Source organism: Lagenorhynchus albirostris, chromosome 8 (assembly GCF_949774975.1).
Source record: "Lagenorhynchus albirostris chromosome 8, mLagAlb1.1, whole genome shotgun sequence".
Taxonomy (NCBI): domain Eukaryota; kingdom Metazoa; phylum Chordata; class Mammalia; order Artiodactyla; family Delphinidae; genus Lagenorhynchus; species Lagenorhynchus albirostris.
In genome coordinates, this window is record NC_083102.1 from 17,310,484 (window position 1) to 17,326,630 (window position 16,147).

Here is a 16,147-nt window from a genome sequence, read left to right on the forward strand (position 1 = left end):
TCCACCCTTTTCTAATCACTGACCTGGTTCTTTCCCCTCCAGCCAGTATCCAGCAGCAGAAGTGGTCAACTTCGGCACCTGGTTCCTCTTCAGCTTCCCCATCTCCCTCATCATGCTGGTGGTCAGCTGGTTCTGGATGCACTGGCTGTTCCTGGGCTGCAAGTGAGTCCCAGGGCCCTGCCAGCAAGGCTCTCCTGTCCATCCAGGGCCATGGCGCAAGCCCTGGAGGGTGCCATCCAACGGGGAGCTGCCAAGTAACCACAGAGGGTGCCCGGAGGATGCAGTGGACTAGATGAGGAGTCGGGCATCACATCTTCTAGACACTCTGTACATACATGGACTCTGCACTTCACTATGAGCTCTGCAATGAAATGTTCTTAATTTCAACCAACTGGTCAGGGGAAGTGCTGGATTCATAAAGAGTCTGAATCGGAGAGTGTTTAATGTAGTTCCATACAGAGTAATTTGAACTAATTTCTAAAGAAATGATGCCAAGTAGAAGTTCCCTTAGGCTTAATTTTATAGACATGACTGATTTATACTTAGTAGCTGTATGAAATATGCTCATGTCCCTCAAAATAATATTAGACATTCCTCGTGCAATATTATTTCTAATATTAATTTGCTTAGCCAGCCTTTTACTCATTACGGATGCTGACTCCAAACTTGATCAGCTCCGAACACATAAAGGGAAGATGTATATGATGTTTTGCTATTAGTCCGGGGACCCAACATTCCCATTGCTCAGGGAATGTTCTCTGAGTTGACTTTTTATTTTAATAACTCAGAGACAATTGTCAAATCAAAGATAACTGTATACTTCTGTGCCTCCAGTGCTGCTAATTGAAAAGTAACACCCACTTTCACCCCAGACAAGCCTTGTCTCTAGACAGATACACATACACACACCTATGTGTGTGTGCAACACACAAATATGTAAGCATCTATACACATATGCCGCATCACATTGATTCTCACTTATGTAAAGGACGAGTGTGTAGAGACTTCCCCGGTGGTCCAGTGGTTAAGACTCTGCACTTCCAATGCAGGAGGTGCGGGTTCCATCCCTGGTTGGGGAACTAGGATCCCACATGCTGCATGGAGCGGCCAAATTTAATTAATTAATTGATTAATTAAAAAACCCAACTGGGCAAAAAAAATTAAAAATACAAGTGTGTAGAAACAACCTCACATAAGTACACTTGCACAAGTCCATGAGACATGACTTTACATTTACATACCAGAGATATACCCGAAAGGCTGGGGAGAAGGCTGATGAGAGGCTGTGTAACTTGGCAGATCAAGAGTCGCGTGATAGGTGGGGCGAGTGGAGAGAAGCACCATCACAGCCAGCCGGCCAGTAGTTTAGTATTTGCTTAAGACCTGTTGTCCTCTGGGCCTCATAAGTGTGCTTCCTTTATTCTTTTGCTCATTCTCCCATCTCAGTTTTAAAGAGACCTGCTCTCTGAGTAAGAAGAAGAAGACCAAAAGGGAAGAGTTATCAGAGAAGAGGATCCAAGAGGAATATGAAAAGCTGGGAGCCATTACGTAAGAATCAGCCCTTCACCCTCTCTCCTTCCCCAGGAGAAAACGTGGCAGGTAAAGTGTGCGCAGAAGCAGCCTTGTTCTCAGCGGTCTCTTGAGCTGGGGGAATTTTCATCAACTACGAATCTAGGTATTTAGAGGTGCTACTTAATGCCAAAGTCAAGCTGGCCCAGACTCTAAGGGCCACCCTTCCCCTCTGCTGTATTCCAAGTCCAAGTGGTTAAGCAGTAGCTGCGTTTTAGGTCTCCACTATTGGAGCTCTGCATACAGGAGCATCCCAAAGCAAAGTCTGAAAGCTAACAGAAACTTCCCAGTTCCTGGAGTGGGTCTGTTTTCTTTTATAGCTACCCGGAAATGGTGACTGGATTTTTCTTCATCCTGATGACGGTGCTGTGGTTTACCCGGGAGCCTGGCTTTGTTCCTGGTTGGGATTCCTTCTTTGAAAAGTAAAGGATACTGTCTCTGAGAACCACCCGCTAACCCAAACCCTTCAGGCAGTACCCGCCGGTGTCCCCTCCCAGATTCTTCGGGATAGTCGTGAACCCAGGAAGCACTTTGTTCCCTTGAAAGTCCCCCTTTTTTAGGGAAGCTGCAGTGTGGAGTCAGGAAGAAAATAGTCTTTGGCGTCTGAGTCCAGGCTTCGGGTCAAGAGCTGCCACTTACCGTCCACATGACCTTGGTCTTGTTACTTAAGCTCTTGGAACCTCAATTGTTTTGAGAGTTAAAGGGGAATATGTCTGCAGAGTAAAACACCACCTGTAAAGACCATGGCCCTTGTGGCCGAGGCCTGTCCCACCCCTGCATATTCCCGAGGGCCAGGGCCACAGGCCACAAGCTCTCAGTGCCAGCTTGTGACCCTCCCAGGAAAGAGAACTCATCCTTTTCTAGTCTCCTTTATCTAAATAACTCCTGACCACTCCTTTTAATAGGTCCATAAATTCACACTAAGACATCTACCCTAACCAGGCCCTGCCTCCAGACATTAACTATTGCCCATTAAATCCACCACCGGACAGCATGGCAGCAACTGGCAAGAAGGCAGGTTGACGTCCCCTCTAGACTAGGTCAAGAGAGGCACTGTGTTCAGAGAGGCTGTCCTGAGACACTGTGTTACCCCTGGGCTTCCTGACCCTCTCCCCAGCTCTTCTTGTCTCTTCGCCAGGAAGGGCTACCGCACTGACGCCACAGTCTCTGTCTTCCTTGGCTTCCTCCTCTTCCTGATTCCAGCAAAGAAGCCTTGCTTCGGGAAAAAGAACGATGGTGAGAGGAGTTCAAGAGAAGAAGTTGGGGCTGGCTCTAGTCAAATAGTGGTCGAAGTCAGAATTTTGGGAGGAGCCTTACCAAAGCCCTTCCAACTCCTCCCAGAATAGCAGAGTATCCTCTGGTTCATCAATTAGGCCCCTGTCTCCACAAATCACACCCATTAGGGTTCATCTGGCTCTGCCTCGCTGTCTACCTGTGATCCAGGGGAAGACCAGGAGCCCTCACCGGGGACGGAGCCCATGATCACGTGGAAGGACTTCCAGAAGACCATGCCCTGGGAGATTGTCATTCTGGTGGGAGGAGGCTATGCTCTGGCTTCTGGCAGCAAGGTAACCCTTGAATCTGTTCTTATTGGGTCCAATGTTTTTCCAGCAGCTTGACCTAATGAGTCATTATGGTGCCGGGAAGGAAGATTCAAAGGCGCTGAGAGGTGAATGTTCACCCAAGTCACTGGGAAGGGAAGCAGTTCAGCCAGGAATGGACATCCTGTCCCACCTTCTAAGCTGGCACTACTGGGAACAGAGTTACAGACAGCTGTGCCACAGTCACGGCACACAGGCATTCACACCTCACTTATGGGCCCACACTGCTACAAGCAAAAGATGTACTGGACTTTGCAGGCATGTCCTTCTGGAGTTTTGACAGTGGTGATAGGTGTAAGGTGTAAGGGCCCAGAGATGCTCCAGAATGACTCACAGCACCTTGTGAGTCCGTATGCATATGGACTCCATATGCATATACTGAGACCCTTTGGAGAATGTATGCTAAGGCAGATGTAAATGCCCCCCACTTCCTGACTGGGAGGATTCGGGATGAGATCTTTTAAAGGGGGCTGGTGGGAAAGAGTTGATTTTCCTAGATTGTTAGCCCTTCCTGAAATAAACAGCCCTAAGAATCAAGCAGGTTAGGGGTCTCCCTGTTTTCTTCCTCTACCTCGTCTAGCTACATTCACCCATTCTAAACTTGGCTCACTTTTCACTGCCCATTCATTGTGGGCCTAAATGCTTTCTGCATCAGTAACCAAGTCACAGAATCCTCCACTTGGAAGGAGCCATGGAGCGACACTGAGTCCCATCTTCCCACCCAAATAGAGATTTCCCTCCAGGACACCTCCAGTGACAGGGCAAGCCCTGCACAGCCAACGAAGAATATTGTTCTTTACTTTCAGTTCAGGTCTTCTGGATGTCTTCCACTCTTTGTTCTGGCTTTCTTCTCAGGAACCCTCTCCTCTCCTGTAATAATTATGAAAACAACAAAGACAATCAGGTCCCTTGAGATCATTTTTTTCTTCCGACTAAAATTCCCTAGTTCCTTTAACCATTCCTCATAGGAGTGACCCCTTACCATGCTGGTCTTTCTCCTTAGGACCACTTTGCCTTTGCTCAAACACAGTCCAGGGGTGGTCGGTCTAGTGCAGAGTAGAATAGTTAATTACCCAAGCCCCATCCTGTATTTCTATGGAAGCTTTTATAAGGCTTCATTGTCATTCATGTCAATATTTATATTGAAACTGCAGTCAACTAAAACGCTTCATTCTTTTCAGTTAGCCACTATTAAGCTTCAAGTCCTTCAACCAATCCTGTATATATGCTGTCAATATTTTTGATTCCAAGTTCACAGTATCATATTTATCTTTGTTGAATTTCAGTGGTTAGTTTTGGCCTCTGAGCCTAGCCTGGCAAGATCTTTTTTTTTTCTTTTTTAACCAAAATTGTGCATGTATAGTTGGTATAACTGTAGAACCTACTGACTACTACTTTAATAATATAATTCAGGTACAATATGTGTGATTCCTACTGAATTTCAAATAATTTCAGTCTTAACATTAGTGAGGAAAATCCAATAAAAAATGTTTTCATACCAAGGGTTTAAAAAATTAAGGTTTCCTTTGTTGTGGTTTTTTTCCTAACTTTGCAGTCTAATTTACCAGTTTATTTCATTATAGTATCAACTAGTTGTTCTGAAAAAGAAAATTGCCACTAAGTTATTTCACTTTACTTACAAGTACTATGTGGAAACATGATAAATAAAAATCCATTTCTTTATAAAACATACTGTTTCCACTCAGCTAACTGCTCTCCCTCCCCTCTCTTTGTCCAGAGAGCAAAATTTAATGTGTCACAAGAGATAACAATTACAGAGTTCCTGTAGGCCTCGAGACTCTGCACCCACCGTTAATTGAGGTAGTCCCCACACACTGGATTTATAGCTCTCGGTCAGTTGAGAAAAAAGAAAGGGAAGTGGTCCAAGGTAAAAACGGCTACATGAGAGAATTCTGAAGCCCTTAGGTCATCAGTCGTCTATGAGCATGTCATGAAGTGGCCAGGGTGCTGTGGAGATCAAAGGAGGTTTTGATGAACTTGGAAAAGAGGAGAAAGGGTGGCCTGCTGACAGTATAGTAAGGCAGTCTTTAACAGTAGAATATGAGTAGGGCTTACAGCTTGAGGAATCATAAAATGTCTCACCTTGCTTTCTGCCCTACTGCCCCTTTCTTTATAGCATTTGCAATCTAGAGGGTAAATAGGAAAAGTCAGAGCTTGTCAACCATAGAAGGGAGAGGAGGGAGGGTGGGGAGAGCTGGTGAACGCGTATGGCAACCTGGGGTTTTTTAAGAACATAAACTCATTTGTGCCCTTCATTTTTAGAGGAGGGGGAGAGCCCTCATCATTGGCAGATGAACATCTTCCAACCTAATGAATTATTCCAAATGGGAATATTCATTGATTTGAGTAGATGTGTACAGGTGTTGCTAATGGAAAATGTTCAAGCGTGGCAATATGCCTTTATATCATGTTGCCAAAAAGCATGGGCAGATGGTAGATCCTGATGTCAGCCACGATGAGATTTGAACCTAACACAGGTTGAGACTGAATGACTGTTTCTAGGCCAGTGACGTGGCACCTTCCCCACTACGTGGAGATAGACCTGTAATCCCTCTCTCCTTCATTACTCATGTAAAACTTCTAATGTTCAGTCTTGCCCATTCAAGGCCCCCAAAACCAGAGAAAAGGTTACTATCCAAACATGTTGATAATTTTTCCCATTTCACGGGTGATAAAATAAGAGAAATAGATTTCAAAAGCAGGATTAAGGATTACACTTGGCAATTGGTGTAAAGGGCATTGTTGATTGAATGCACAGCATGAGACTGTCAGAGGCTGGAGAAAGAGTAACAAGTTTGAAGTTGAGGGGCTCATCACCCCAAAGATCTCCAATCCCTGCCAAGTCATATCAGGTCTAAGGAGGATCTCAGCAATTAGAGGCTCTCCGTGCCCTGTGACAATGACTGACCAGGAGGCCCTAATTAGACTGAATGGTGTACAATCATTAAAAAAAAAAAAGAATTTGCTGGGCTACATAGTGATCTAACCATAAAAAATCAGGAATGCCTGTGGGTCCAGTCTGCCTGAAAACAGGGAAGCAAATAAGATGGCTCCTGGTGGTCCCTTTCAGCCCCTCACCATCCCTGACCTTCTGGAGGCTAAGGATTCCACTGGGAGTGGCCTTTCCCGCTTTCTTCTCACTGCATCACCTTGTCTCCTGCAGAGCTCCGGCCTTTCCACGTGGATTGGGCACCAGATGTTGTCTCTGAGTAGCCTCCCACCGTGGGCCGTCACCCTGCTGGCGTGCATCCTGGTGTCCATTGTCACAGAGTTTGTGAGCAATCCGGCCACCATCACCATCTTCCTGCCCATCCTGTGCAGCCTGGTGAGTAGAGCAGGGTTCCCAGATATCCAGACCGGCTACCACAGGAACAGACAGGGGCAGTTCCACGGCTGGACTCTCTCTTCTGGTCATTGCCACAGCCTTCACTGATTGGTGTTCAAGCCATAGTTTGATAAATGAAGTCTATTTCAAATAGTAACTGATAAGTAAATAGATAATTAATAACAGCAAGAGTTCTAGAAACCCTTTTCCAAAGGACTAGGCTTAGTTTAGGGGCAGCCCTGAATGGAAACAAGAGTGGACAAGATAACCTTAAAACCCTAGGATTCTAATTCCCCACAATCATCATCAACCTTTCTCTCCTAAGATGAGACCTAACAGGAGGGCGGGAGAAATAGCTACAGAAAATGGAGGCAAAATGCTCCCAGAAGTACTCTCGGCTGCAGAGACCAAAACCACAGCTCTGTCATCAGCGCCTCCACCCAGCTTCTCTGTCCAGGAGATTCTGAGAATTATGAGCAATGCCAGCCTCATTCCACGGTCTCAGAACAATTTGTTATTAATGGAATAGGGGAGGGAGCAACTGCCAGATCTCAGCCTGGCTAAGCAGCCCCAAAGGTAATGCACCAAACAAAATGCTGCCTCTGTCCCATTCTGTGAGGTGGAACCTGTAAAATGAAGGCTCCTTCTCATTGCCAACAAAATAATATCTTCCTGCTCTTTCTAACCCCAAACTCCTCCCAGCCACTCTTTGCTCATTGCTCAGAGGACTCCCTCCAACTTCTCCCTTCCATCACCCTGCCTGTGCGAGCATGGGAATGCACTTAGTTAAAACTTGGCAACATTGAGGGTAAGACCACGGGCTCAAGTCCCATGTAAGGCAATTATCTTACCTAGGAAAAAAAACCTTAATTCTGCACCCCAAGAGAGAGAGAGATGCCTACTCCAGTCAAAGCAGCTTATTCATGAGATCTGTGTTTGAAGAATTTCTCAGCTAAAGAATCAAATTTTAAAACCACTTCCTTAGACCAGCACCAAGAAATGAAACATCCCTTCTGGGAAGTCACTTGGAGCCCATGTTTCCACGGGCAGTGAGTGAGCAGCGGGAACCCATCCAAGTAGCCCAGCACTACATGCTTTTGAGGGTGTGATTTAACTGCCCCCAGCACATGGTGTCCAGCCAAGGTTAGCCAACACCGAGCCATCATTTAAAGCACATTCATGAGAGTAAGCACAGGAAATGCAAGTCTAATCTCAAGGCTAATGCTTCTGTGAATTCTCTCTTCTAGTCCGAAACGCTGCACATAAATCCACTCTACACCCTGATCCCAGTCACCATGTGCATCTCCTTTGCAGTGATGCTGCCAGTGGGAAACCCCCCTAACGCCATCGTCTTCAGCTATGGGCACTGCCAGATTAAAGATATGGTGAGTCGCGGGTGTCCTCTTTCTGCCAGGCCCACCTGCCATGAGGACAGGGCTGACTGGCCGAACGGCCTTCTCCTCAAGTTTATTATTTTGTAAGCGGTGCCCTTGACCTGTCATAGCTCAGTCTGCTGTGGCAGAAAGAATGGTCCTGGTAAAAGGTTTCTGTATGGTCCATGCGAACCAAGAATAGCAAAAATGTGCTCTTCCCAAAATCCTAATCTGGGAGAAAGTGGGAATGTGGACAGAAAAAGCTGGGACAGACACGGGATGTGACCCAGTTCCAGAAGGTAAGAGCTTGTTCTAGTTTTTGCCTCAGTTTCTTCCTTGGACTGTGGGGATATTCACTCAGAGTTGCTGGTTTATTCACAGAAGGTTAAGTCTGAGACATTGCATGAACCTAGGGTGATAAGAACAGGATCCTTCTATTCAACTCTCTCCCCCAAGCAAGGAACCCCCGAAGCAGCAACTACAAAATGAAGCACTCACAGCTCATTTCTTAGTTTTCAGCGAGGCTCACGAAAGACAGCTCTGAGGGTACATTTTGCCGCTGATTTTAGTGTGCAGCACATCCACTCTCCACCCCTCAACCTATGCTCACTGCTATGCTTTTTAATACCCAGGGCTGACGGGGCTGGGAAAGGAGGAAAAAACTAATACAGATGACTGGGCCAGGCTGACTGAAACCCGGCCGCCTTCACCCTTGCCGAGGGCCTATTTACTTTTTACTCAAATCCAAACTTGATCTCAGCAGCCCTGTAAATATCAAATGGAGAAAAGGAAGAGCTTCAGGCTAGGAGCAGATATTCAGATCCTTTCTACTTTCAAACTGCTCAGCTGAGTCATCTGTATTACTTCAGGGAAGAGAGGTCACAGCCACCCCTCTGTCCCCCTCAGATCTTACTACACAACCCTGTCTGCCCCTACCGAGCTCTGCCCCAACTCCCCTGTCCCCACGAAGACCACCCCCGCCGCTTCTCCCCGGCCCGCTCCCTCTGCCATGTGCTTCCCCTGATCACCCCTGCCTTCTACCCTGGAATCAAGTGATCAGAGACAGTCTTTTGTTTTTTTTTAACATCTTTATTGTAGTATAACTGCTTTACAATGGTGTGTCAGTTTCTGCTTTATAACAAAGTGAATCAGTTATATATATACATATGTTCCCGTATCTCTTCCCTCTTGCGTCTCCCTCCCTCCCACCCTCCCTATCCCACCCCTCTAGGTGGTCACAGAGCACCCAGCTGATCTCCCTGTGCTATGCGGCTGCTTCCCACTAGCTATCTACCTTACGTTTGGTAGTGTATATATGTCCACGCCTCTCTCTTACTTCGTCCCAGCTTACCCTTTCCCCTCCCCATGTCCTAAAGCCCATTCTCTACCGTCTGCATCTTTATTCCTGTCCTGCACCTAGGTTCTTCAGAACCATTTTTTTTTTTAGATTCCATATATATGCGTTAGCATACAGTATTTGTTTTTCTCTTTCTGACTTACTTCACTCTGTATGACAGACTCTAGGTCCATCCACCTCACTACAAATAACTCAATTTCGTTTCTTTTTATGGCTGAGTAATAGTCCATTGTATATATGTGCCACATCTTCTTTATCCATTCATCTGTTTATGGACACTTAGGTTGCTTCCATGTCCTAGCTATTGTAAATAGAGTTGCATGAATATTGTGCTACATGTCTCTTTTTGAATTACGGTTTTCTCAGGGTATATGCCCAGTAGTGGGATTGCTGGGTCATATAGTTCTATTTTTAGTTTTTTAAGGAACCTCCATACTGTTCCCCATTGCGGCTGTATCAATTTACCTTCCCAGTAACAGTGCAAGAGGGTTCCCTTTTCTCCACACCCTCTCCAGCATCTATGGTTTGTATTTTTTGATGATGGCCATTCAGACTGGTGTCAGGTGATACCTCATTGTAGTTTTGATTTGCATTTCTCCAATGATTAATGATGTTGAGCATTCTTTCATGTGTTTGTTGGCAATCTGTATATCTTCTTTGGAGAAATGTCTGTTTAGGTCTTATGCCCATTTTTGGATTGGGCTGTTTGTTTTTTTGATATTGAGCTGCAAGAGCTGCTTGTATATTTTGGAGATTAATCCTTTGTCAGTTGCTTCGTTTGCAAATATTTTCTCCCATTCTGAGGGTTGTCTTTTGGTCTTGTTTACGGTTTCCTTTGCTCTGCAAAAGCTTTTAAGTTTCAGTAGGTCCCATCTGTTTATGTTTGTTTTTATTTCCATTTCTCTAGGAGGTGGGTCAAAAAGGATCTTGCTGTAATTTATGTCATAGAGTGTTCTGCCTATGTTTTCCTCTAAGAAGAAAGAGTCGTTTTTAAAGGCACTGGATGATGAGCAGTGAGCCGGTCCTGGGTTCTATTCCCAGCCTGGGTACCGACTCAAGACTTCAGTTTCCTCACCTGCTAAGTGAGGAGGTTCAAACTAGATGCTCTATGTGGTCCCTTTCACCTCTAAAACGGCCTTAATTTAGCTCCTTTAGAACCTGCCTCCTCTCATCTGCTAGGAAACATGGTCAGTTCTCCAGGCCAAAAGGCCCAGGAAGCCAGGGTGATTAATAAGTCCAGGCCTTGAGCCAGAAGGCAGAAAGGCACATCTAGTCATTGGCTTAGAACAATTCCCTGGCATTCATTTTTCCCTTGCAACTTTCCCAACTCAGTCCCAGCTAGTGGACTTGTGGTGACACGCTGTATACTTAGTCATCACCTGGTAGGATGCCAGCCATCCTTACTGTACACTTTTCCAAATGGCCCTGGCTCTGCCATCCCTCACGTCCCCCTTCCACCTGGCAGTGTCAATGCCAGGACAGAAATGGAAGGGGTCAGAGCTGTGGAGGTGACATTCCCTCAGGAGAAAGCAGCAAAGGCCCCATGCCAGCCAGGGTGCCTGTGTCACCTTCCTGTGGAAGGGCTGGTGGGAAGGCAGCTGACCTGTTGCCCCAGGTGAACCTAAGGTACACTACTTCCATGAGCTGTTCCTTGGGGGAAAAAAGGTAACAGTCATAGAATACAGGCTCTCCTGTGAGTCGTATGTGTCAGCACATTAAAGGCTCTGAGAGGTTCCTGCTTTACAAGCTCTGTTTAATCTTGATGAACACATTCCCTATTATGTAGCTACAGAACCCTTTTTAGCGTAACTTAACATCCCGAGATCTGGTGTTCCAAGTACATGGCTTCTAGGCCTCCATGTAATAGCGAGAGTGCTACAAACACAGAGAAGGTTCTAACGGCCGTCTCCCAGCCCCAAGTCCTCCCTGCTCTCCTGTCCTCAACAGTCCTGTGCCCCCTACAAGGCACCACTAGGGCACCCCAGGCAGTGACTGGAACAAATCGGGGCCAAGCAGGTGGGCTGTGATCACATCAGGGGTGAGGCTCAGGCAGGGGACACAGGTGGGGAGCACCTGGGGATCTGTGCTGCTGCCTGCTCACGGTGACTAGTCTGTGTGTCCTGCTGCTTTGTCTCCTGCAGGTGAAGGCTGGTCTGGGGGTCAATGTCATTGGCCTGGTGATAGTGATGGTGGCCATCAATACATGGGGAATTAGCCTCTTCCACCTGGACACTTTTCCCGCCTGGGCTAAGGTCAGTAACATCACTGATCAGGCCTAACAGAAGTGGGCAAATGGCCCAACCAAAGGAGCTGCCAGCACCCGGCAGAATCTGACCAACAGGCCAAGCAAACCACCAGGAGTGCAAAACCCCCAGCAGAAGATTCCGCCAGCTACCACCTCGAGTGAATTGCAGGGAGCCTTCAACAACCAAATGCACAGGCTCGGATGTTAGTGTCTTCTGCTCTGCCCTCCTTCCTTAGCACCACAGCTCAAGGAAACCTAAAACCGTTCTCACTTCCTTGTATCTAGTCTCTCCAATCAGCTCTTTCTGAAGACAGGAAGAAACAAAAGCCTGTCTTTGTTGCCCCTCAGAGGCTAATCCTCACAAACTGACTAGTCTCACTGGGTTTGATGTTATTCTTAATTTCTCGATCCCTTTTAGGAGTAGAAGGAGAAATCCAAATCATCCTACCTATGCACAGAGAGTGACACCAATGACTTCTCTTTGGGGGAAAATCTCACCTAGAACTTGAGACCTAATGTTGCCTCATTTCTCTCAAGTGTTTCTATCGTAAGTTCTCTCCACAAAAAGGCAGTTCTTAGTAAGTCCTCTTTGTGGCAATCAGTACTCTTTTATCACTATTCTGATTCCTTTTTAAGTGTCTCTCTTCAATGGCTTCTCTATACCGTGGCACCAAATTCCTGTAAAGAAATAGTCCCCTTCAGGAAGAGGCTGGTGCTGTTCTCTGTCAAAGGAAAAGGAAGTAGAGAAAGAAGACACATTGAGATTAGTGTCTCTCTCTCCACTCATCACTAACCATCAATACCACCGTGCTGGTTAAGTGTTGGGAGGGAGAAAAAACGTTCATACTTGTCTTATTAAGGAGGCCGAAACTGTGATTAAGACCATCGCACTATTAATGATATTTGACGGACTTTCTTCTGGAGGTAATGAGTAGTTCGTCCCTGAGAAGACAAGCACAGAAAGGTCCAAACACATCAGTCACTTTCTACAAGTTAATGAGCCTCTTGAGGGGAGGGGAGATGTCTTACGGCTCCTAAAGTCCCCAACAACTTATACAATATAGTAAACTGTACCTGCTCAATAAACGTTTCCTTTGAGAAAAATCACTTTGGAAATCCAGGCCTCCTCCTTCCTCCTGTACTATACACCCTTTCCCCCAAGACAGAGGTCCTTGCTATAGGACTGGATGAAGCTCCCAGGCCCTCCAGTCTTTAGGCATTACACATTTCTGATTTCTACCATCAGTTACTTGCTAAATACACCTTATGGGAAAAGGAGGACCCCATAGTTGCTGCACTTCTTGAACTGATTTTAAGTTACTATTGATAACACGTGCAGTTTTCCCATAATAATTAACCAATAAGTTACTCCCTTAGTTTACCAAGTATCTGTGAGTTATAAAATTCTTTTGTGCCAAACTTGCACCAGGTTTAATCAAGAATATTACTGCTTCTGCCAATTAGCTTAAGCCAAATTATCTGGCCACTTATAAAAGTGAATGAGCCCATATGAAATATCAGTATTAGGTACACTACGTCTGGTTTGACGAAGCCAGATCACTACAGTCACGTGGCTTTAAAATGTTCGGGGAGCGGGGGGGCTTCCCTGGTGGCGCAGTGGTTGAGAGTCCGCCTGCCGATGCAGGGGACACGGGTTCGCGTCCCAGTCCAGGAAGATCCCACATGCCGCAGAGCGGCTGGGCCCGTGAGCCATGGCCGCTGAGCCTGCACGTCCGGAGCCTGTGCTCCGCAACGGGAGAGGCCACAACAGTGAGAGGCCCGTGTGCCGCAAAAAAAAAAAAAAAAAGTTCAGAAGAGTCAGAATGTCACTCCTAATGTCAGGGTAGCCAAATCCTTGAATGTCTGACCTATTACAGAACTTAGACACCAAGCCTTTAAGTCAGACAATAAGACAAAGGCACAGATAAGATGATTCTGGGAGTATAAATAAGTAAAAAGAGAAAGAAAAGTTGACTTAGAATTAAGTTGACTTAGAATGATTGGCCCCTGTTCAGCTATTTGAGACCCTGACTCACTCCGAAAGGGAAAGCAGTGGAGCCCCCCCTGCAGCTGCTGCCAGGTCCGCCAGTCAGCTAAGCAGCCAGCTCAGAAAGGGTGTTTACTTTGGTCTGGTCAGTAGCCTGAACAGCACTGTGTTCTCCCCAGACCACAGATTCAGGCCAAAGAAGATTGCTCGTTCCAGATATGACTAACAAATGGTCAGCTATGACTAACAATTCTTTGTCTTCTAAAATCACTCTGCTGTTGGACAGGAACTACAATAATAGCTGTACTTACTAGTCTTGTCTCTTGCAAATATATTAAATTTGATTTTATCTTCTCATATCACAACTCTACATGGGCAGAAAAGCTATAAGTGATCATCTTATACCAGCTAATTTTATAGATGATGAAACTGAGAAACAATAAGCACAGTTGCATCTTATTCTCGATTATACATCAAATTTGCTTAAAGTTGTCTCTCAAATTCCTTTAAGTCACCCATGAAGTACAGGGTATACTATCTTTTATGTTAGTATTTACATAAAAAAGACTCACATGCCATCTTAGGAAGTAAAAAATAGCTAGTTTTTCCTCCATTGTCAAAATAGATCCCTGTTTATTTAGCTGAGCCCAAATAAAGCAGGTGGCTTTAGGACCCTGTTTGAAAAATACATCTGAACACTAGAATCACCCTCACACACTACTGAGATATCCAAACCATTAAAAGAGAAATGGAACTGACAGCACCCGAGGGCACAGGGAGCCATCCTGGGGCTGTGCTCAAGAATGAATGCCGAGCACGCTGCCCTCACTATCTACAGGGCCCCTTCTGCTTGGCCCAATCCTGTACAGCTGGACAGCTAAGAACCAGGCAACCTCACTGCACTTTTCCTAAGCAGGCGCAGAACTCAGATTTTGCAATGTCCCACCCTGCCCCATGCACTTTCCACGAATCTTCACCGTTGGGTTGTTTCTCTCCCAGTGCCTCAAAACATGCCATCCGCTAGGTCTTCAGTACTTGACTACGTTGCACCTAGATTTAGGAAAGGTATAAACTGAACATTGGAAAATCCAAGTCTCACAGACTCCCTATTAAGATCAGGCAAGGTCTCAATATATTTCCCCTTCACCGCCCTGTTCCTTTCCATAAGGCAAGGCCCTAACAGTCAGTAGGGAAAGAAGAACTCATTCATCTGTGTAAGGCATGGAAATGGTATGTGCAAAGTCCGAGCCGGGAAGCTGAAGAAAAGCCTCATATGCTCCAGTACGGTATATAGTGTTCCTTCAGGAGGAGTAACAGAAAAAGCATTTAAAATGTGAGAGAGCTCTGCAGAAAAACAAACATCAGCATAGTACCTAGCGAGTGAAATGCCCAGTGGAAGTGAAAACACGATGCATGTTATATGCTCCATGAACCCGTTAAGTACAGACAACCGGAAAACCCACACATCCCAACTTTTCTCTAGAGTCACACAAATGAAAATTGAGTAAATGATTTAGAAAGAGGGGGCTTCCCTGGTGGCGCAGTGGTTAAGAATCCACCTGCCAATGCAGGGGATACAGGTTCGAGCCCTAGTCCGGTAAGATTTCACATGCCATGGAGCAACAAAGCCCGTGTGCCACAACTACTGAGCCCATGAGCCACAACTACTGAGCCCGCGTGCCACAACTACTGAAGCCCACGCGCCCACGTGCTCAACAAGAGTAGCCACTGCAATGAGAAGCCCACGCACCGCAACGAAGGGTAGCCCCCGCTCACCACAACTAGAAAAAGCCCGCGCAGCAATGAAGACCCAATGCAGCCATAAATTAATTTTTTTTTAAAGTTCACTGAGTTAGAAAGAAGGAAATAAAATTGTCCCTTTAAATCAAAACTGCTTAACTGTATAAAACACTAAATCAGAAGAGACATCTAAAGACATCAACTGGTAACTTCAACTCATAAAATACAGTGCCTTTTAACAATTTTAAGTAAGGTTCTTTTGTTTTTTTCTCTCTTTGGTTTTTTTTTTGTTTGGGAGGGTTACAGTTTAAGAATAAGCTTTCCAGTTCAATGTATTTTTTTAGGTTCCCAACATAAACCCTGAAGTCTTATTTTTCACACGTGAGTAACCTTCAGTAGAATTTTATGTAACCCTCTTAAGTCAGGTGTAGCAAAAAGTTTCCTTAAGTCACATCAGCAGTTGTTTTCAAACTTTTTTAAAAGAAAAGAAGGCATGTCTTGCAATGATTCTTCCCATCCCTCCACTGCTTTGTAAGGCAAGGGCCTCTACAAAACACCCAGGAAATGTACCTTTCAGTGCCACAATCACAATAACCACACCCCTTAAAAGCCATGATGGTTCTGGGTTCCTCCAACAATATATCTCAGTGAAGATAAACCTTCCCGAGAACTCCGAGCTCCTTTTCACTCCAGCAAGAACCTAAAACTAGGAGAGGGGCTCTGAATGGTGACCAGGAAGTCAGCCTGCATTCACTGTGTAGCAGTTTACACGGTGAAGGTGACTTGCTGGGTGGCTCCCACTGGCAGAAATGATCCTGTCATCGAGGTGTCACTCCTGAGGGAAGCTCCAAGTCCAAATGAGCTTTGTTTACAATATATAATTATAGAGACCTAATTTTCCAATGTCCAAGTGACCCTCAAAGAAGCCA

At 45.7% G+C, this 16,147-nt stretch overlaps 1 protein-coding gene across 1 annotated transcript in view; it reads left to right on the top strand.

The window, feature by feature from the left end:
* Positions 1–12,565, top strand: part of SLC13A4 (solute carrier family 13 member 4) — a 40,222-nt gene extending 27,657 nt beyond the window's left edge. The window contains exons 9-16 of the mRNA XM_060156594.1: positions 43–162; positions 1,447–1,548; positions 1,890–1,991; positions 2,708–2,805; positions 3,013–3,137; positions 6,355–6,516; positions 7,764–7,901; positions 11,388–12,565. Coding sequence (XP_060012577.1) covers positions 43–162; positions 1,447–1,548; positions 1,890–1,991; positions 2,708–2,805; positions 3,013–3,137; positions 6,355–6,516; positions 7,764–7,901; positions 11,388–11,525 — 985 coding nt within the window. The 3' untranslated portion in view covers positions 11,526–12,565. The remainder of the gene's footprint in view (positions 1–42; positions 163–1,446; positions 1,549–1,889; positions 1,992–2,707; positions 2,806–3,012; positions 3,138–6,354; positions 6,517–7,763; positions 7,902–11,387) is intronic.
* The last annotated feature ends 3,582 nt before the right edge of the window (positions 12,566–16,147 follow it).